At 41.8% G+C, this 23,583-nt stretch overlaps 1 protein-coding gene across 1 annotated transcript in view; it reads right to left on the bottom strand.

The window, feature by feature from the left end:
* The window catches only part of LOC143803852 (mucin-5AC-like), a 394,146-nt gene that overhangs the window by 187,412 nt on the left and 183,151 nt on the right, over positions 1–23,583 (bottom strand). The window contains exons 7-11 of the mRNA XM_077281617.1: positions 14,492–14,601; positions 13,407–13,623; positions 11,918–12,043; positions 7,697–7,814; positions 4,048–4,186 (exon numbers count right to left, since the gene is read on the bottom strand). Of these exons, the coding sequence (XP_077137732.1) occupies positions 4,048–4,186; positions 7,697–7,814; positions 11,918–12,043; positions 13,407–13,623; positions 14,492–14,601 (710 nt within the window). The remainder of the gene's footprint in view (positions 1–4,047; positions 4,187–7,696; positions 7,815–11,917; positions 12,044–13,406; positions 13,624–14,491; positions 14,602–23,583) is intronic.

A 23,583-nucleotide genomic window follows, 5' to 3' on the forward strand; every position in this document is an offset into this window, starting at 1 on the left:
TGGACACCGAAAGGCGAGTATGTAGTGTTTGTTTTTTTTGGTAACCAGGGTAAACATCGGGTTACTAAGCGCGGCCCTGCGCTTAGTAACCCGATGTTTACCCTGGTTACCCGGGTGCTGCAGGGGGACTTCGGCATCGTTGAAGACAGTTTCAACGATGCCGAAGTCGTTCCCCTGATCGTTGGTCGCTGGGGAGAGCGGTCTGTGTGACAGCTCCCCAGCGACCACACAGCGACTTACCAACGATCACGGCCAGGTCGTATCGCTGGTCGTGATCGTTGGTAAATCGCTTAGTGAGACGGGGCCTTTAGGATGAAAAATACAATAACATCTAAAAAGTCTGTACGTTCCCTGATTTTTTAATTTACTTCCATTCAGAACAGAAGCAATTTTAGAAGAGTAAACTGAGGACTAAAAGCAAAGGTAAGATTTAGCATATACTAGAGCATATTATCAATACAGATCCACATTTATTAAGCAGCCTGTGCAATTTTTTTACTTAAATAAAGACTTAAAATGTCATAAATTGTGCAGAAACTACAGTATTTATACATAACTTTAATCATAGTGATTAATAAACTTCATGAAATGGATTCCTTTGAAAAACCTTGTCAGATTTTTCTGCCTCCGAAAACCTCTGTCAACATGATCTAACTCTTTACTCTCCATTTCTTTCAAAAGCAGAGATGAGTGAATAGATTTGAGTTGTATCAAATTAGAACTTTTCCAAAAAAATCAGATTCTTCCAAATCCCATTTTTTTGCTATTTGCTTTGGGCAAAACCAGCAAAGTGGTTTAGAAGAGCGCTACACTCTAAGACTGTAGTGCTGTTGGTGCCCAAGTCAGGTATCCAACCCGTCAATATAAAATGTAATAAACTTGGCACTCGGTATGTGCAAAACAGAAGTTCCTTTTATTATGCATCCAAAAAAATGTTATGAACGTTTTTGGTCCATCACTAGGTATATGCTGAAAAGCTGCTTGGTACCGTGAGAGGAGAAAAGTGCATGGGGTTGGGGCAACTTAGTTGCAACAGGAAAGTGCTGAGTGCCGCGGTCCGTGAAGCAGCGATGGAGTTGAGCTATGGGAACACTCATCTCACGGTAACAAGCAGCTTTTCAGCGTATACCTAGTATAGCAGGCTCATTGCTCTGATGCACCTCTACTTATAAGGGCGTTCCTCCACATCTAATTCATGTTAAGAATTGATCTGATGATGGCCTAGTGATGAGCCCATTGATTGCACTAAAGAAGAAGACAACTGGACTGGAACAGGTCTTTGCAGCAGGACAGGTGAGCTCTGGTTGACCATATTTTTTTTATTTTTCTCTGCATGCTTATTATTCTCTGAGGTCTGGAGAGACCTCAGACCTTTTTAAAATGTTGCAAATAATAAATCACGTTTACATAGCTACCCGCGGCTGAGTGTCCATTAGTCGGAGTCTCTTACCTGCTCGGCCAATATTCCCATTTAACTAATTTGACATATGGTAAGGTTTTAATACTATAGCTTAGGACTGTCTGAAATATGGTAACCTTAATGCGGTGGTATGGCTTTTATGTTTTTTTAATCAAAATTATGCTAAGTCCCCTGTTATTTTCATGCACTATTCCTATTTATTTATTTATTTTCCTGCAGAATATTTGAACATTTTGTTTTTATCTTAGGTTTTGTTTAAATAATTAATTAAGCAAAACCAATTACTCTAATGATTTTTTTTCAGACATAAATCCATAAAAATGCAAAAAGCATGACAAATGAGATGAAAAACCACTCCATATACCGTAAAGCACTTCAATTAAAAATTGATGATATGCATATAGAGATGAGCGATCACTAAAATGCTCGGATGCTCATTTATTTGAACCGAGTAAATCCTAATGCATAAATGCTGAAGTCGAGCAACGAGTATAATGTGAGACAATGGAAAATCCAAGCATTTTTCCTGCAGACCCTACAAAGACGTTGAAATGGATGGAAAAAGTGCTGAATGGAAGGAGCGCAGGATGGGGAAAACCCCTGAAAGCATCTCTGACTCCCAGATCGTTGCCGAGAATAATGTCACACTTTTACTCCAGTTTAAGAACTGACAAAAAATTCAAAATCAACAAAAAATTGGAATTTACATGAAAAACAAGGTTAAGAAACATTCTTTCCTGTATGATGACTTTATATGATATATACTGTATATATACTGTATATATATATCTTAATATATACTTACCTTGTAATGTCTTCCCATCCTGTTCGGTCCAGATGAGTCCGGATCCCAGAATTCCAAGCGGTGGAAGTTCACCGACCTCCATATTGGGACACCCAAGTGATGGGTGTCTCAATATGGAAACTGCTGGTGGTACCAGCCTCTTGCGCAATACCACCAGCGGATCACCATCGCACCACACACTCACACACACTGTATATGCCGTACGCACCACACACACATACACAAACACACACTGTATATGCCATACACACCACACCACACATGAAACTGTAGAAGGAAAGAGGGCAAATAGTGTCTTATCTGAGAAAGTTAAAAGGTTAATCCATAAGATTGCACTCACCATATGTAGCTAAGTTAAAACATTGAAAGGATTCACTGCAGCAGATCCACGAGTCCAGGAAGGACCAGCCGTTAAATACATATTGGGAAAATTGTGGTAAATTTCTGCGCTACTGAATCACTAGAATTCCAGAATTATTAGTACATGTGGCTTTATTATTCTATGCCTTTCAGAGTTCAAGACTAGTGATGAGCGAATATACTCGTTACTCGAGATTTCTCGAGCATGCTCGGGGGTCCTGCGAGTATTTTTTAGTGCTGGGAGATTTAGTTTTTATTGCCGCAGCTGAATGATTTATGTCTGTTAGCCAGCTTGATTACATGTGGGAATTCCCTAGCAACCAGGCAAACCCCACATGTACTTATGCTGGCTAACAGATGTAAATCATTCAGCTGCGGTGCTGAAAACTAAATCTCCGAGCACTAAAAAATACTCGTCGGACACCCGAGCATGCTTGAGAAATCTCGAGTAATGAGTATATTCGCTCATCACTATTCAAGACTCGTTCATCAGGAAACACCACATGTACTAATAATTCTGGAATTCTAGTGATTCAGCAGCACAGAAATTTACCACAATTTTCCCAATCTGTACACACCACACACACACTGTATACTCCGTACGCACCACACACACACAAACTGTGTGTGCTGTACGCAGACTCTTGTGTGGTACCACCAGCAGAACACCGTCGCGAACACGCCACCACCGGGATCAGCCGAATGATTCGCTGACTGCCGCCATCTTTGTACAGGAGTAGCACAGTTTAATGTGACCGCCGCTATCTGTCTGCACAAAGATGGCGGCGGTGTGATTTACTGCGCCTTGCGCAGTGAACCATTTTGCTGAACCCGGTGGCAGATGCGCGTCGTGTCTACAGGCAGAGGAAGCTGGTCACATTAAAGGGGTTTTCCCACGAATTAAAGCTCATTTTAAAAATTGTCTGTGTCTGACCGGGGAAGGAGCATACCACATCTCCTGGGCAGGGGAGGAAGCAAAAGACAATACTGACATTACAGCAGGGGATCACAGAGGATTCATTTTGTCAGGTAAAATATTTCACTGGCTGTTTAAACAATATTTTACCTCATAAAATGTATCCTCTACGATCAAAGCACACATGGGTGAGAGAGACAAAGCACAGGGAGGAGACAGCTCAAACGGGACAGCACATTAGGGGAGAACACAGCACAGGAAGGAGAGCGACAGCAGACAAGGAGGATAGCACATGGGGTAGACAAATAAAAGAAGAGAGCACAGACGGGAGAAGTCAGAACATGGGGAAAGAGAGAATGGATAGGTGGATGAGCACATGGGGGGGAGAGATTCTCAATACTGCATGATGCATGATTGTAGCTAAACCGGCTCATGCTAATACCTGTAAAAAGTGTGAGGAATAAGGCAAAAGAAAATAAAAAGTAAAATTTTTTCTGCCACAACTTCTCGGGTAAAATTATTGTAGAAATATAAAGATAGTCATACCTTAGAAATCACATATTCACAATCCCCATGCATGTGATATTGCAGCTGATCAAAAGTTGATATGTGGGATCCTCCTTCTATAGAACAGGTTGCAGAACACGGAATAGCTGTACAATTCCATTTGCCACTATAACATGAACTGTATATAAAGCATAGTTAAAAGATCTTGCAAATATAGATTGGATTAGTACAGCATCTATTGTATATTGTACATATATTTTTACTGTGGGATCCAAGTGGCGACATATCCACCTGTATGGTTCTTATATAAGAAGATATGTATATCCAGAATTACTCCAAACAAGTATACCGTAGATATATTTCAGTGTTGGCTACAAGAATAAAGTACAAAGACAATGTTGTTGCTCTACTTTCCACGACTAATAGTTCAATATGTAGTTAGTAGAGATAATTTTATTAATTTAAAATAGATTAACTTAATTTTTAATTTTATAAAATTTGTGGATTCAGGTGAATTTGTAAATTGGGCGATTCATAAAAAAAATAATGCTCACTTGACTTAGCTCTTGACTGTCCAGCAACCCCTCTCTGTTCTGTTCATCAGGCGTCATTTTCCACCATGTCACTGTATGTTCAGCCCCTCTGCACTAGCCAGGTGTCAAAACATAAGGCCTAACCACTGTATCAGTGAGGCGTGGGATGACATCATAAAATTTTGAGCCCTAGTTAGCACAGAGATGATTGATGTGGTAGGACACCCGAAGACCGAACTGGATAGGTGCTGCTTGGCTGGATGTGTGCGTAGTGGGACAAGTTGACTATTCAGACCTCAGTACATAATAAAGTTAACCCATTTTGCAGCACACAAATATTTCCTGACCAAATTCGAGTGGATTTGCCAAATCAAATATTAGTAGATTTGTTCATCGGTAGTAATTAGCGAAGAAGTGACACTCACGAAGCACTTTAAAGGGAACCTGACAGCAAGATCAATGCCTATATTTAAATTAAATTGCTGCATTTGTCCTTTAAAGTTTGCAGTATTTACTGATGCTCACTTTATCAAATGTTTTTTGCCACATATTCAAATGACTAGTCAGAAAGGAGTGCACTACACCCTGACCAATTCTGTCCTGTCTGCAGGTAGCACACTTAACGAGGCATGATTAAGATTTCTGAGCCGTCCTTACTTTCTCCTCCCAGAAATTTGCATCCTATGGCTGCATGTGAATACCGCGACTTCGGGCATCCACATTGACTGCAAGTCTCTGGCACTTAGGCAGAGATCTACTGCATATGCACAACGTCACGATATTGACAAGCAGCCACTGGACTGAAAGTTCTGGGAGGAGAATGTATGGATGGCTCAGAGATCTCAGTCATGCCTCAATGGGTGTTCTATCGACAGGTGGGGCCAGACTGGCCAGAGTGTAGTGCATTCCTTTCTGAGTAATCTGGTCATTTCAATTTGTGTGAAAGAAGATGGAGAAGGTGAGCTGAATACTGTATACTTGTCCCACACAATGGGGTTATCTCATCTGTAATCAACTTTAAAAGACAAATGCAGCCAAATAATTAGATCCTAGGTGTTGTCTCTGTATTCAGGTTCTTGTTACATTTTTTTCCTTTTTATACAATATAAGCCACGTCAAATTGCCCCGAAAGGGAATTACAAACGTGACCACTTCAATTACTGCAGAAACCGATGTTGAGAGTAAGTGGTGGTACCCACTTCATACGGGCCTACGTGAACTGCAGGCCTAACTTCAAAGTTTATGTGGTCTATCGTGCTTTTAGACATTTCAGATTCAGTTTCAGATTTACAGACTATATTAGGTCGATCTCCATGAGTTCTGGTTCACCATGAGTAATGGAACACGTGAGAAAAATATACAATGATAACCCCAACATTTTGCATTTTGTAGGTTTTTAATAGGTGCCTGTGAAGTAGATGACCAAACATGGCGTAAAAATTGTATTGAAGTTATTGTTTTTTCTCCTTCTACTAAGAACCTAATCTGTTATACTGAAAGCAATACATAATGCATTTATTAATTTAATATCATATATGGAATTAATGGGTTAAAACTGCACTGCTGGTAATATGATGGAAAAGGAAAACAGAATCAAGGAAGGCAGCTTATTAATTTAATAAACCACCTTCCTGGATCCCATTTTTCTTTCCCATCATATTATTGGAAGTGCACTTTTAACCCATTCATTCCATTTCTAATGTTATTTAAGCAAAGGGTCTTCAGTAGCTTCAAGCATTCACATTGGTTGTGGTCACACAGCTACACCAGGTGATTACCGTTTTCTTTGGTCTCCTTATTTTTACCTGGATAAGACCCTATTGTGCTTATTCTTATTCCAACTTTTTACTTTATATTCATCTATTGTAATTATAATGTGCTTTATGTCAGAAAGAAGTGGTTTGCTTTGTCTATAGTATAAATTGGTCAGTAGATACTGTCTGTATTGCAATTCTAGTAAATACTACTCAGTTTGGACAGTGGACAGAGGTTTTGGCACCATCAATGTTCATAATTGGTACTTAAAGCATGACTGAGCAATAACTGATCATGAAGAAGAATCTTGAAGAACGGGAGTGATCCAGACTACATACTGTATAGAGCCCTGGGTGTGGGCATTGTTCAGTCTGTGTGCAGTGTTCAGAGGGTGAAGTATGAAGTCCACAAGGAAAGTGTGCCAGTCTAGGCCACACAGTGTGTGTGAAAGAAAAATAGGGATAACATGAAAATAACTTATCGCAATGTGCCGCTTTGGATGCCAGATATGGCCAGAACACCTTTGATGTCCTAAAAAGTGGAGCAGGGATAAAGGAAAGCTCAGCAACAGCAGGTATGAAGCTGGGAGCCCAGGAATGCATAGATGTGGGTTTGTGGGGTCCTTGAGACAGAAATGGCAAAGTTAGTGCTGAGGCAACGTGTAGGCTGGACTTGGTGGTGCTAGTGCTAAGTTGGGGCACCGGTACTGCACAGAAGTTTAAGTCATATTTACAGCAATATCAAACAGTTAATGAAGCTAATAATAACCAATGAGATAACATAATGTGTGATTTTTGTAAACTATGTGAATCTTCTGCTTCCTAAGATAGCAGCACAGCTGTGGAAATCAATTAATTATTTCACCAGAGTACCAATACATATGATAACTCTTTTCAACCGGCTGTACCATTAATAATCTTCCCCTCTTTTCTTTCATTCTGAAAAATAAGTGAAAAATGGAGACACAGAGGCTCCAATAATGATGCTTTATGGAACCTTCTTAATCAGAAGGTTTTATTCTACTTACCAACAAACTTATATAAATACGTTTACAAATTCACCTTGCAGCTTCTTCTTGGTGCCCTAAACCGAATCTGGATGTCGGGAAAGCAAATGACCTGGTTTGTATGTAAGATTGTATGCATATTTTGAATTTTTTTGTTAAGATATACAGTATACATATTATCTGTTCTATCACTCTGGTGAGCATTTATATTGATTTCCAACTCTGTAAATGTTCATTTGGATTTAGTTGATTCAGATAAGTCCACAGTTAGCTAGCTTTCACTATGGAACTATGGAATATGATGTCACTATGTATGTTGAAAATGAAGATTTTTATTTTAAGATTATTATTATGTAGCCAACTAAAACCAGCAAATGAATTTGCTTTTACTTACCAAATCCTGCATGAAGTAGAATAATAGTCTCCTTGTTCATAAATATTGTCATTGTAACTGCAAGGACATTCCTCAACCTGTATACACTCATTGCTGCCCACATCGTCAAATATAAGACCTGTAACAACGCAGTAAAAATGTTAAAATCTAAAGTGAAAATCTACTAATTACACACAGTAAATATGGCAAATGGGTCTAGTACCTCAGTATCATAAGTACACTTCAGTTTTTATTCAATTTCCCCAATTTTTTATAGTTTGTTGCATTGTTTAGGTCTTAAAGGGAACCTGTCACCCCCCCCCCCCCCCAGTCGTTTCAAACTAAAAGAGCCACCTTGTGCAGCAGTAATGCTGCATTCTGACAAGGTGGCTCTTTTAGTTCTGGGTGCTGTAACTTGAGAAATAATCAGTTTTATAGTTTGGCTGAAATACCTGCTCCTCAGTCAAGTGGGCCGGCGTTTCCCACCTGCTTCAGACGCCACACAGCTGTCACTCACATCTTCTTGGCGCCGGGCGCCTCCTCCTCACTGCTGTTTTCAAAAGTAGCCGGCGCCTGAGCTCTTATCCCCTGCCTGGTGCAGGCGCAGTGAGCGGTGCCCATCTGTCCTCATATGCAGTCCAGCTGACTGCGCCTGCGCGGCCTCCCTGCCTGTGAATCCCAGCCCCGCAATGTGAATAAATCATAAGTCACTGCGGGGATGGGAATCATGCTGCACAAGGTGGCTCTTTTAGTTTGAAACGACTGGGGGGGGGTGACAGGTTCCCTTTAAGGCTCACTGATAAATGTCATTTTACCATTCTTTCCATTTTCTGTCCTGTGTCTTAGGGCTCTTTTCTATTTGCGAGAAACACGTCTGTGTCTCGCATGGGAAAACCAAGCTCTGGCGTCGGCACTCAGGAGCGGAGCGTGCGGCTGCATAGCAACACATGGAGCTGCACGCTCTGCTCCAAAGTGCCAGCACCACAGCTTGGTTTTCACATGCGAGACACGGACGTGTTTCTCGCAAATGGAAAAGAGCCCTTACTCCTGAAAACTTAGATTGCAAGTTTTGAACTTGCATGATGCATATTTACTATGCAATAGTCACAATAATGTCAGTCTCATGTACAGTGGGGCAAAAAAGTATTTAGTCAGTCAGCAATAGTGCAAGTTCCACCACTTAAAAAGATGAGAGGCGTCTGTAATTTACATCATAGGTAGACCTCAACTATGGGAGACAAACTGAGAAAAAAAAATACAGAAAATCACATTGTCTGTTTTTTTATCATTTTATTTGCATATTCTGGTGGAAAATAAGTATTTGGTCAGAAACAAAATTTCATCTCAATACTTTGTAATACATCCTTTGTTGGCAATGACAGAGGTCAAACGTTTTCTGTAAGTCTTCACGAGGTTGCCACACACTGTTGTTGGTATGTTGGCCCATTCCTCCATGCAGATCTCCTCTAGAGCAGTGATGTTTTTGGCTTTTCGCTTGGCAACACGGACTTTCAACTCCCTCCAAAGGTTTTCTATAGGGTTGAGATCTGGAGACTGACTAGGCCACTCCAGGACCTTGAAATGCTTCTTACGAAGCCACTCCTTCGTTGCCCTGGCGGTGTGTTTTGGATCATTGTCATGTTGAAATACCCAGCCACGTTTCATCTTCAATGCCCTTGCTGATGGAAGGAGGTTTGCACTCAAAATCTCACGATACATGGCCCCATTCATTCTTTCATGTACCCGGATCAGTCGTCCTGGCCCCTTTGCAGAGAAACAGCCCCAAAGCATGATGTTTCCACCACCATGCTTTACAGTAGGTATGGTGTTTGATGGATGCAACTCAGTATTCTTTTTCCTCCAAACACGACAAGTTGTGTTTCTACCAAACAGTTCCAGTTTGGTTTCATCAGACCATAGGACATTCTCCCAAAACTCCTCTGGATCATCCAAATGCTCTCTAGCAAACTTCAGACGGGCCCGGACATGTACTGGCTTAAGCAGTGGGACACGTCTGGCACTGCAGGATCTGAGTCCATGGTGGCGTAGTGTGTTACTTATGGTAGGCCTTGTTTCATTGGTCCCAGCTCTCTGCAGTTCATTCACTAGGTCCCCCCGCGTGGTTCTGGGATTTTTGCTCACAGTTCTTGTGATCATTCTGACCCCACGGGGTGAGATTTTGCGTGGAGCCCCAGATCGAGGGAGATTATCAGTGGTCTTGAATGTCTTCCATTTTCTAATTATTGCTCCCACTGTTGATTTCTTCACTCCAAGCTGGTTGGCTATTCCAGATTCAGTCTTCCCAGCCTGGTGCAGGGCTACAATTTTGTTTCTGGTGTCCTTTGACAGCTCTTTGGTCTTCACCATAGTGGAGTTTGGAGTCAGACTGTTTGAGGGTGTGCACAGGTGTCTTTTTATACTGATAACAAGTTTAAACAGGTGCCATTACTACAGGTAATGAGTGGAGGAAAGAGGAGACTCTTAAAGAAGAAGTTACAGGTCTGTGAGAGCCAGAAATCTTGATTGTTTGTTTCTGACCAAATACTTATTTTCCACCAGAATATGCAAATAAAATGATAAAAAAACAGACAATGTGATTTTCTGGATTTTTTTTTCTCAGTTAGTCTCCCAAAGTTGAGGTCTACCTATGATGTAAATTACAGACGCCTCTCATCTTTTTAAGTGGTGGAACTTGCACTATTGCTGACTGACTAAATACTTTTTTGCCCCACTGTATGTGCAAAGCAACCATATTCTTTTAACTTCCTGCTATCCAAGGCAATGGAAGCTTTGCTCATTCTCTGTCCTTAGAGATCAGCGTAATAACTGTCAGATCATTCATCGACAGTACAGTCGAAACATGAATATTTAGCTCTGCTCAGCATGTAGGGAATTTTTGTGTATGTAGCAGCCATGTCAGTACAGTATCACAAAGCATTATCAGCTGCTAAGACAAAGCATCCAATTAATTGTTCTTGGCAGCACATGTCTTGTTGATAAACGATGATGTGCTGCCAAGAAAGATGATTTTTAAAAAGGCTTAAAAATTATTTTCCTCAACAAATCAATGCCTTGCTAGGTCATTAGGAGATTGGCTGCTTGTGTCCTAAAATTGAACAGTGAAAATGCACCATTATTAAAAATTGCCTAAATCATCACTGGGGCAGACAGTTAGTTGTAGATCTCACGTTATATGTCTTATTGATGTTCATCAATGTACTTCATAAGGTGTTTTAAAGGATTAAATTAGAGAAAACACTCATATCTCAAAGGTCAGACTGCAGATATTTGAGTGTCTTATCAAAATGGAATAGTGGGAGAGTGAACACACAAAAAAGGTTATGAAAGATATCAGCCAAGGAAATGAAAAATGAAAAATAGTAAATAGAAAGAAAAAAATAAATAAGTATGGCCCGCTGTAAATTTGCCCAGATGGAGCGATCTTTCAAAGTCGAATGATCCTTCATGGGTTAATTTAATCAAGTGGCTGCAAATAGTACACCTTCATTATCTGTAGGCTGAACAGCTGTTCTTCTAATGCTCATGCACTCTATTAACACTCTGCCAACAATGCAGATTTATCAAGACTGATGTTAAGAATAATGAAATTATTTTTATTATAATACAAGTGACTCTTAATACAATTAATGCATGTTGAAATGTCTTAAAATCATAACATTAAATCTACGCCTGATATACAGATTTTACAACCTTAAAAGTGAATAAGTGAAGCCTACGAAAGCCTACTATCCTGATACACCGTAGTTGTACACCTATTGTAGTTTTGTAGCCAGTCGTCAATTTACTTTGTATGAGGCCATGCTACACAAATAGTGTAGACACTACAGCACAACAGAGCAGTTTGCCATCTTCAAACATGGCTCTGACACTAAAAATCAGATGCAGATTTGACAACAAATTTGCATCATTTCCTAACCAGTATTTGTTTAAAGTGAAGACTCTACCCACTTCTGGTAAATCCCGATAACATCTCTTGGCACTAAAACTGGTGAGTGACAAGAAAAGTCATATATGGAGTGCACCATAATTTGCAACTTTTTATGTTAAATCTGTCACAAAAAGATTAATAAATTCACAATAACCATTTCTTCATATAAATAATGTTTGAGGCGGTGTATGAAGAAGACACAGACTCCATAAAGTATTCTAAAAGTCTCAATGAGTGAGCTTTAGAAGAATATTTTAGAGACTAGCATTTTGAAGAAGAGAAAACTCACTGACCCAGAGGACAGAAGCAGCCTTCCACACAATGTTCATCACACACAAGTTGTCTTTCTGGATCCGAGCAGGTGTTCACACAAGGTGAGCCACACTCCATGTAGTTCATGTTTAGTTGACAAGATTGGTCTAGAAGAGAAAAGTTCAATGTTGTTTTTTGCAGCCTATTAGACAGCTAAGATCCCATCCTCATCTGCTTTCCAACAATTGATATTGATAATAAACTAAACTTAGCATGTTAATCTTTCTGCCTACGTATAGCTCAGTTTTGATTCATGAAGAGGAAGCCAGGGATCAGCTGCAGCCCAGACTTCCTCTTCATGTTCAGTTTGTCTGAAGAAGGCAGAGACAGTCACGCGTGGCATCACGTATCATTCCATCGCATCACAGCCCAGGGACGAGTGCTGACACACTGGATTGGCTCCAGCACGGAAGGTGAGTATATGCTACATTATTTTATCAGGGCAGAACATTTAGTTTAAGAAGGTTTTGTCCTAGTAGTGGTCAAACCCTTTAAAGGTCTTTTTTATGTAATAATGATCATCTGAATTATTCCTCTTGTGAACACAAATTCCCAATCTTGATTGCATCACTAATCTGCTTTCTGCATGTCAAAGTACCCTTAGTGAAAACATTGTCATCCTAAATTATCATACACATATCAGAGCCTGTACTAGGCATAAATGGCCCCTAAAGGAAACTCTGTTCTATGGAGCCATAGTCACTGTGTATATATCCATATGGTGGCTTTATACAGTATACATTTATAGAAGAATTGTGCTCTAGAAGCAATTAATACCTCGTGTTCAAGGTTTCACATGGAGCTGTCATAATATTCTTTTCTCAAAAGAGGGATAAAACTATTGAAAATTGTATACTTAAAGGTAACCTGTCATGTCCCAAACACTATTAACCTGCAGATATTGAGTTAATCTGCTGGTTAATAGCATTCTAAACATGTGCGGCCACCGCACTGAAAGAGCTACTGGGAGGAGGAAATTCATAGTAGTCCCCTGGCCCCTGGCAGCCTCTGGCTTTCAGTCATAGAGGCGCGGTTTCAGTCATTGTTCAGTACATATTGAGCGGTAGCTGTTACCACAGCCAGCACTGACTGACAGCCGGCTCTATGGTCTACAGTACAGCAGCGACTATCAGTCAGGGTGTGGTTACAGCCACTGCTCACTTTATACTGAAAGCCGGAGGTTGCCATGAGGAATACTGTAAATTCCCTACTGGTAACTGTACTTTCAGTACAGAGGCCACACAGCTTTAGAGCACTATTAACCTGCAGATTAGCCCTATATCTGCAGGTTAATAGCATTTGGGGACATGACAAGTTCCCTTTAAGAAGGTACAATAGAGCCCCCTAGTCTTTGGTTAGTGCTATTTAATGTGCATGCACAAATTACACATTAGTGTACCCTATGATGAGGATCTCACTGTTCATTTATAAAATTATTTATTTATTTAGCAGCAAAATGTGTAAACTTACGACAAAAATCCAGACTTCTCCAGTTGTGTGGCTGTCCTTTATGAAGAATGCACTGGTGGGAATACTGAGCAATAGTTTGACAAATGCAGGATGTTCGGTCAACTTCCAGACATTTACAGAAATCTTGCCTGCAAGCTTCAATATATGGCTGAACATCAATCCGTTCATGACAATTTTCAAAATTTTCACTTTCCAGTATGATTTCACATATGGTGTCCTAAAAAATATAAAAATGCAATCAAATACCGACATTCTGCCATGCCACTATGTATGTGACAAATTTAAAACATATTATGGTAGTTAATGGAATGATCTGATGTATTTATGCAGCAACAGTCAGAGCCAATGTAATAAAGTCATAGCTGCATGAGTATAATCGATATAATGTGAACTCTCACAGTGTATCTTTCACTGTAGTGTGAGTTAGAGGCATGGCTTAAAGCTTCCTATTTTCTACAAATGAAATTATATGCAATTGCATTCTAATCAAATTTTACAAAAATCTGTATTCTCCAGAGGACTGATTTTTTGTAATTCGCTCCACATGAATTGTAGAGAGCCAGAAAGAAGTTAAACTGTTGCTCACAGCTCTCCGTCCAATTCTCCGCACCTCTTCTTTCCCCATTGTGAGACAGATTTCTGATGTTTTAACTTTAGGCTTGGAGTTCTGAACATACGACCAGACCTACTTTATTATTTATTACTATCTGTGCTTATTATACACTGGGGACTGGAAAGCCGCCAAAGCATAATGAGGAACATTCAATTCACGGAGAAGAGCTTTGTCTTAATGCCAGCTTGTGCCTCAGACAGCAGCATGTGGGGCCAAACTCCTTTTGCTGCTGTTAACTACTTACATGCTGCTAACAATCTCTGACAATGGCATTTAATGTGCCCAGGCTGGGGAGCACATCATTCCCCATTACATTGTACTGATGTGTTGCCAATGCATCTGGCCTGCTTAAGGCCTTTGTGCCTGACATGATGGTACTGCTGTGAAGATTAGCCTTACATAAGTTATTGGAAATTTAAGGGAGGACATATCTTTAACACTTCATCTGGGCAAAACAAAAGATTATAGTTACATTCAATGCAGAACAGTCACTCCAATCTGGAACAGCTGGATCTGGACAGTTTTCATTTGGGGCATCAGCTTTTTGAAGATTTCCAAATTCTATCTCTGTAAGTGAGTTGTCTACAAAATAAAATCATAATTGCTTCAATTAGATATTTAAAACATTTTTTACATAAAATCTGCAGAAATCTAATTTGTTTTGTGTTAAAGAACATATAAGAAGGGAGGGTGCACACAGATCTATAGGGTACAAAAAAGATCATTGGATCAAAATACATTAATGGTAAAAACACTTTAAAAGACACAAAGTAAGCCCAAAACGCTCAGTGGTGGGCCAAAAATTATCATGGCACCACAGCTGAGCAGGGACCACTAACAATGTAGCAGCAGAAAATATTGTGCCTAAATATAATTACATAGATATAACAAGAAATGGTGTCCAACAGTAGGCCGGTTAAAACCAAATTATTTGAAAGTGCATAGTGCTTAAGGCTACTGCAGTGGAGAAGAAAAAAGGCATTTTGAAGTCAGCAATTTTGGATCCAACTTTATTTTTTTCAATGGGAAGAGGGTCATGTGACACATCAATCTTATTGAGAATTTCACAAGAAAAATAATGGTGTGCTTGGTTTTAACGTAACTTTATTCTTTCATGAGTTATTTACAAGTTTATGACCACTTACAAAATGTGTTCAAAGTGCTGCCCATTGTGTTGGATTGTCAATGCAACCCTCTTCTCTAACTTTTGACACACAAAAAATAAAGTTGGATCCAAAATGGCTGACTTCAAAATGGCTGGTATGGTCACCAAAAGTGATGAGCGAATATACTCGTTACTCGAGATTTCCTGAGCTTGCTCGGGTGTCCTCCGAGTATTTGTTAGTTCTCGGAGATTTAGTTTTCATTGCCGCAGCTGAATGATTTACAGCTACTAGCCAGCATAAGTACATGTGAGGGTTGCCTGGTTGCTAGGGAATCCCCACATGTAATTAAGCTGGCTAATAGATGTAACTCATTCAGCTCCTGCAAGGAAAACTAAATCTCCGAGCACTTACAAATACTCGGAGGACACCCAAATGTGCTCAGGAAATCTCGAGTAATGAGTATATTTGCTCATCACTAGTCACCACCCATCTTGAAAAGTTTTCCCCCTCCCATATACTAATGTGCCACAAACAGGAAGTTGATATCACCAACCATTCCCATTTTATTTAGGTGTATCCATATAAATGGCCCCCCCTGTAAATAGGTCAGCAAGTGGTAATTTTAAATGAACAATGTTTTCTGTGGAAAGTACTGACTTGAGAGTCTCCATAGTCCTCCAGCTACTTAGATAGCCACTGTTCTCTCAGTATAAGATTACAATGGCAGAAAGACAGAACAATATGCATGCTGTTTAAAACAGGATATTCAATGCATGAAAAGGGCCAGGATACCAAATGGCTATTCTAATTTTTGTGATATATGGTATAAGATATATTATGTTCCTACTCTTTACCTTTTTCTCATGTTAATTAATTCATATGACTATTTATTGATTTATTTTCTATTTGATTATGATAGGTATTTTGAACATAGAAAAAAGTTTATATTTTTATTTTTATTTTTAATACGACTTTATGACGATGTGTGGACACCAGCCTGTTTTTCCTTTGTACTTTTGCATTCTGTGCAAGCCGGGGTGTGGCCTCCCTCTTCTTAGCTGGTAAATGCATTTAAAGGCTTCCTCAGACTGGTGTCCACAGGTTGGACCCTGTCCTTTTATCTGCCCTTATTCACACACTGAGGTCAACTCTGACACATAGTAAGGTTTTTAATGTTAGACAGCATTGGACCATCCCGATCAGGGTCACCTTGTTGACGGTGGGATGGCTTTTATGCTATTTTTGATCAAAAACAGTGTTACTAAGAACCTTTTGATATTTAAATGCACTTTTGCTTTTTACTTAGTTACAGCAGGGTTTTTGCTCATTTTGTCTCTTGTAGGTTTTGTATGCTTTATGGCCAATGGGAACATGCGTTTATGTGCTGCATGTATAACAACTTAAACCAAGCTCAATTGTTGTGTTTTTTCTTTGTACTTTTCCATTCTGTGCAAGCAGGGGTGTGACCTCCCTCTTCTGAGCTGGTAAATACATTTAAAGGCTTCCCCAGACTGATGTCCACATGTTGGGACCCGGTCCTTTTGTCTGCCCTTATTCACACACTGAGGTCAACTCTGACACAAGGCAAGGTTTTTAATATTAGACAGTGTAGGACCATCCCGATCAGGGTCTCCTTGTTGACGGTGGGATGGCTTTTGTGTTATTTTTGATCAAAAACAGTATTACTAAGAACCCTGTGTTATTTAAATGCACTTTTGCTTTGTACCCATTTAGTTACAGCAGGATTTTTGCTCATTTTGTCACTTATAGGTTTTGTTAGCTGTAGGTATCGTAGCAAACCCAGCATCTTCTGGTCTTTCCAAATAGTTCCAGGTCAGTAGCCAGCTCAGCAGTGCAGGATGTGGGGTTATTGTAGAGGCTTCAATGAATATCAGCTTGAAGAGTGTAACCCAATATATATTAATACATAACTTTTAATAACCTCATTAAAATAGGACATACAAAGAAACAAAAAAGTGCTCACGCCGATAATAGTGCAGATAAAAAACTGGTTGGATCTCACCAATTGCAGACTAGGGAAACCCACGTAGATGATAGAGGGTCCCAGGGAGGGTCCAGAAGAGATGGAGAAATGTGTGAGGGGGTGGAGACCTATTTGCTACTCCCCTGTCGTGCCCCAGCATTTACTCCTGTCATAACAAGGACAGGCCCAAATGAGCCTTAAACTGGACACCCCCCACCAAATGTGTAGTGATAAACGCCTCCCAACGCGTTTCTTCTCCAATCACGGAGATTCATCAGGGGAGTTCAAAAAATCCATGAGCTCCATTTAGCCCAAATACACAGCATTGAGGATATCAGCAGTGGCTGTATGTCCTCTGGTAATCAGAGAGATTTTGTGTGGCCGTCTGCCACAATCGGTGAGTGGACCAGAAGTGACACCTGCTGTCTGTTTATAAAGATAATGGGCCACAACCCCCCAGGAAGTGAGAATAAACAGCCCCCTGTGTCATTCCCCCATGACTCACTGTGTCTCGCTACGCTCCACAGTCCTGGAACGCACACCGGTCCCACACTGATGCCTAACATCCGGCCGCTGCTTATTCCCAGCGTGCCGGATGACCAGAAGTGCCCTGCTGCGCTCCACACTCCTGGAACGCAAGCCGGTACTATACTACTGCCTAACATCCGGCCATCGCTTGTGCCCAGTGTGCCAGATGACCGGAAGTACCTAACTGCGCTCCATACTCATGGAGCGCACGCCGGTCTGCTGCATAACATCCGGCCACCGCTTATGCCCAGCGTGCCGAATGGCCGGAAGTACCGGCGCCATTTTGGAAAAACACCTTCCGGTGCGACGATATCCATATGCGTTCCAGAGAGGAACGCACAGCGTGATGCCAAGGTATATGCGCCTTACTAGACCTATGACTGGCGGTACCTCGCAGTTGCTATGTGCTCCGGCCAGGAACACCATAGCGAGATAGCCCTGAGAGTATATATGCCGCCATCCGTCTAGTCAGGAGGCGCCGCTGATAAAAAACAATACCAAACGGTGGCAAAGCTTGAAAGATGGTACAATGGTAAAATAATCCAGACATAGCGGTACAGTAGTAAGGATGGTGCAATGCAAGACACTTTACTCATAACCTTATCCGCAACCAGAGGGATACCCCCATTGCCAGGCATGTTAACACTCAGCATGGTGGAGATGTAAAGGTTATCGGCTTCATGGGGATTGACAAGGTGTCCTCTCCACCCAGGGGAGGTGACTTTGACAAAATCTTGTTACAAAGAGAGGCAAGATGGATTTTTTTGTTGGACACCTGTCATCCGCATGGACTTAATGAACAGCTCAATTTTGGCTGTTTTTTGTAGGTCTGGCATGTACCTCAAGGGGTCATCTCTTCGGTCACACGTATCCCCGATTTAGTATGTTACCTCTCTCCTGTGGTCTGTCTATCATATGTCCTTTACTCTAATATCCTTATATTTGCGTCTACCCACTACTACTCTTATGGATGCATATCAGTGTCTGGACCAGTCCTTTAAAACGGTTGTAGTAAACAAAACATCTGCAAATTGACGGGGCAGGATCACTATTTTGCTCTTTGGTTTCCCTCTCCTGAATAAGACTGGTACCGATGGGCTATAAACATTGCTATTTACATCGGGATACTTTCCAGTTTATTAGGGATTCATATATCTACTTTTGGACATATGAGTAATTTTATTGCTGTTATCTTATGTTACCAGCTTCTTTTTGGGCATGTGTCGACTTTGACGTAATAACCCTCCTTTTCCCCCATCCCTGCCTCTATACTAATTCCCGATGTGATGTGTACTCACTAGTTACACATATTAGCTTATTTGGACACTTCCAGTAATTTAGGGCATACTAAGAGTACGGATGACTATGGAAATTATTGGCATTTTATGGTATATAAATGCCTTACAGTAAATGCCGCCAATGAAACGTCCTTTGCCCGCAGGGGACTTTAGGCTTGGGGTAATGTGTTTTTTATTGCACCATATGTATCCCTGTATCGCTGTGTCTGTACATTGCTCTGCCCCCATTTGATTTTTAAGGTTATGAGTAAAGTGTCTTGCATTGCACCATCCTTACTACTGTACCGCTATGTCTGGATTATTTTACCATTGTACCATCTTTCAAGCTTTGCCACCGTTTGGTATTGTTTTTTATCAGCGGCGCCTCCTGACTAGACGGATGGCGGCGTATATACTCTCAGGGCTATCTCGCTATGGTGTTCCTGGCCGGAGCACATAGCAACAGCGAGGTACCACCAGTCATAGGTCTAGTAAGGCGCATATACCTTGGCGTCACGCTGTGCGTTCCTCTCTGGAACACATATGGATATCGTCGCATCGGAAGGTGTTTTTCCAAAATGGCGCCGGTACTTCCGGCCATTCGGCACACTGGGCATAAGCGGTGGCCGGATGTTATGCAGCAGACCGGCGTGCGCTCCATGAGTATGGAGCGCAGTTAGGTACTTCCGGTCATCTGGCACGCTGGGCACAAGCGATGGCCGGATGTTAGGCAGTAGTATAGTACCGGCGTGGGTTCCAGGAGTGTGGAGCGCAGCAGGGCACTTCCGGTCATCCGGCACGCTGGGAATAAGCGGCGGCCGGATGTTAGGCATCAGTGTGGGACCGGCGTGCGTTCCAGGACTGTGGAGCGCAGCGAGACACAGTGAGTCATGGGGGAATGACAAAGGGGGCTGTTTATTCTCACTTCCTGGGGGGTTGTGGCCCATTATCTTTATAAACAGACAGCGGGTGTCACTTCTGGTCCACTCACCGATTGTGGCAGAAGGCTGTTGTGAACTATACTTTTTGGCTCCCTCTTGTGGTCACTAGTGGTATGACACTGGGATTGTCTTTCCCCAGCTTGGTACCCACCTGGTTCGTTAGGCCAGGGGTGTTGCTATTTAAACTTCCTGGATTCTCAGTCTGGTGCCTGGCATCGTTGTATTCAGTTCATTTCTGTTTGCTCCTGTCTGCTGGTCCTGGTTCTTTGCAAGATAAGCTAAGTTCTGCTTCCTTATTTTTGGTTATTTGCATTGTTCTAATTTTTGTCCAGCTTGTAAAAAATGTGATTCCTGATATTGCTGGAAGCTCTAGGGGGCTGATATTCTCCCCCCACACCGTTAGTCGGTTCGGGGGTTCTTGAATATTCAGCGTGGATATTTTGATAGGGTTTTTTGCTGACCATATAAGTCATCTTCCTATATTCTGCTATTAGTCAGTGGGCCTCTCTTTGCTAAAACCTAGTTCATTCTTACGTTTGTCTTTTCTTCTTACCTCACCGTTATTATTTGTTGGGGGCTTGTATCCAACTTTGGGGTCTTTTCTCTGGAGGCAAGAAAGGTCTTATTTTCCCTTATAGGGTTAGTTAGTTCTCCGGCTGGCGCGAGACGTCTAGAATCAACGTAGGTACGTTCCCCGGCTATTGCTAGTTGTTGTGCTAGGATCAGGTATACGGTCAGCCTAGTTACCACTTCCTAATGAGCTGGTTTTTTGTGTTTGCAGACTTTGTTGTAACCTCTGAGATCCTCTGCCATTGGGGTCATAACAGTATGCCAGGCCTAAGTGAATAGTTAATGCATTGCAGAAGTGGGATTAAAAGAAAGGAAATTCTGAGGTTTTTTTTTTTTTTCTTCCTCCCCTTTTTCTCTGTGTGGCTTTAAGCTTTGCTGCAGACATGAATGTCCAGACTCTGATTACTAGTGTGGATCAGCTTGCTGCTCGTGTGCAGGGCATTCAGGATTTTGTTACTAGTAGTCCTATGTCAGAACCTAAAATACCTATTCCTGAGCTGTTCTCTGGAGATCGATTTAAATTTAGGAATTTTAGGAATAATTGTAAATTGTTTCTATCTTTGAGACCTCGTTTGTCTGGAGACTCAGCTCAGCAAGTTAAAATTGTTATCTCCTTTTTGCGTGGCGACCCTCAGGATTGGGCTTTCTCGTTGGCGCCAGGAGATCCGGCATTGGCAAATATTGATGCGTTTTTTCTGGCGCTCGGATTGCTTTATGAGGAGCCCAATCTTGAAATTCAGGCAGAAAAAACTTTGCTGGCTATCTCTCAGGGCCAGGATGAAGCTGAAGTGTATTGCCAAAAATTTCGGAAATGGTCCGTGCTTACTCAATGGAATGAGTGTGCTCTGGCCGCAAATTTCAGAAATGGCCTTTCTGAAGCCATTAAGAATGTGATGGTGGGTTTCTCCATTCCTACAAGTCTGAATGATTCTATGGCGCTGGCTATTCAGATTGACCGGCGTTTGCGGGAGCGCAAAGCCGCTAATTCTCTGGTGGTGTTGTCTGAACAGACACCTGATTTAATGCAATGTGATAGAATTCAGACTAGAATCGAACGGAAAAATCATAGACGTCAGAATGGGTTGTGTTTTTACTGTGGTGATTCTACACATGTTATATCAGCATGCTCTAAACGCCTAACAAGGGTTGTTAGTCCTGTCGCCATTGGTAATTTGCAACCTAAATTTATTTTGTCTGTGACTTTAATTTGCTCATTGTCTTCCTACCCTGTTATGGCGTTTGTGGATTCAGGTGCTGCCCTGAGTCTAAGGCTACTTTCACACTAGCGTCGGGAAAGACCTGTCGCTGTGCGTCGGGCCGACGTTCCCGACGCTAGCGTGGTCTCCGCCGCACAACGGGGGCAGCGGATGTATTTTTCCAACGCATCCGCTGCCCCATTGTGAGGTGCGGGGAAGTGCGGGGAGGTGGGGGCGGAGTTCCGGCCGCGCATGCGCGGTCGGAAAAAGCGGACCGTCGTGAGCAAAAAACGTTACATGTAACGTTTTTTTCTCCCGACGGTCCGCTACCACACGCCCAAGCGTCGCAAAACGGACGCGACGTTTGGCAATGCGTCGCAAATGCGTCGCTAATGTTAGTCTATGACGAAAAAACGTATCCAGCAAGAACTTTTGCCGGATGCGTATTTTCGGCAAAATGACGCATTTACGACGTATTGCAGTTAACGCTAGTGTGAAAGTAGCCTTATGGACTTGTCGTTTGCCAAGCGCTGTGGTTTTGTTCTGGAGCCTTTAGTAAATCCTATCCCTCTTAGAGGAATTGATGCTACGCCATTGGCGGAAAATAAGCCGCAGTTTTGGACACAAGTGACCATGTGCACGACTCCTGAACATCGGGAGGTGATTCGTTTTCTTGTTCTGCATAAAATGCATGATTTGGTCGTTTTGGGTCTGCCATGGTTACAGACCCATAATCCAGTTTTGGATTGGAGGGCTATGTCTGTGTCAAGTTGGGGCTGTCAGGGAATTCATTGCGATTCCCCGCCGGTGTCTATTGCTTCCTCTACTCCTTCAGAAGTTCCTGAGTATTTGTTTGACTATCAGGATGTATTCAGTGAGTCCAGGTCCAGTGTTCTTCCTCCTCATAGGGACTGTGACTGCGCTATAGATTTGATTCCGGGTAGTAAATTTCCTAAGGGAAGATTATTTAATCTGTCTGTACCTGAGCATGCCGCAATGCGTTCTTATATCAAGGAGTCTTTGGAGAAGGGGCATATTCGTACATCCTCTTCCCCTCTTGGTGCGGGATTCTTTTTTGTGGCCAAGAAGGACGGATCTTTGAGACCTTGTATAGACTATCGGCTTCTGAATAAAATCACTGTTAAATTTCAGTATCCTTTGCCTCTATTGTCGGACTTGTTTGCCCAGATTAAGGGTGCCAGGTGGTTCACCAAGATAGATCTTCGTGGTGCGTACAACCTTGTGCGCATTAAGCAGGGAGATGAATGGAAAACTGCATTTAATACGCCCGAAGGTCATTTTGAGTACTTGGTGATGCCTTTTGGGCTCTCTAATGCTCCTTCAGTGTTTCAGTCCTTTATGCATGACATCTTCCGGAAGTATCTGGATAAATTTATGATTGTTTATCTGGATGATATTCTGGTTTTTTCAGATGATTGGGACTCTCATATAAAGCAGGTCAGGATGGTGTTTCAGGTTTTGCGTGAGAATGCTTTGTTTGTGAAGGGCTCAAAGTGTCTCTTTGGAGTGCAGAAGGTTCCCTTTTTGGGTTTTATTTTCTCCCCTTCTGCTGTGGAGATGGACCCAGTCAAGGTCCGAGCTATTCATGATTGGACTCAACCCACGTCTGTTAAGAGTCTTCAGAAGTTCTTGGGTTTTGCTAACTTCTACCGTCGTTTTATCGCTAACTTCTCTAGCGTTGTTAAACCTTTGACGGATATGACCAAGAAAGGTTCTGATGTTGCTAATTGGGCTCCTGCAGCCGTGGAGGCCTTCCAAGAGCTGAAGCGCCGGTTTACTTTGGCGCCTGTTTTGTGTCAGCCTGATGTCTCACTTCCCTTTCAGTTTGAAGTGGATGCTTCTGAGATCGGTGCAGGGGCTGTTTTGTCGCAGAGAGGCTCTGGTTGCTCTGTAATGAGACCATGTGCTTTTTTTTCTAGGAAGTTTTCGCCTGCTGAGCGG

The sequence above is a fragment of the Ranitomeya variabilis genome, chromosome 2, assembly GCF_051348905.1.
Source record: "Ranitomeya variabilis isolate aRanVar5 chromosome 2, aRanVar5.hap1, whole genome shotgun sequence".
Lineage (NCBI taxonomy): Eukaryota > Metazoa > Chordata > Amphibia > Anura > Dendrobatidae > Ranitomeya > Ranitomeya variabilis.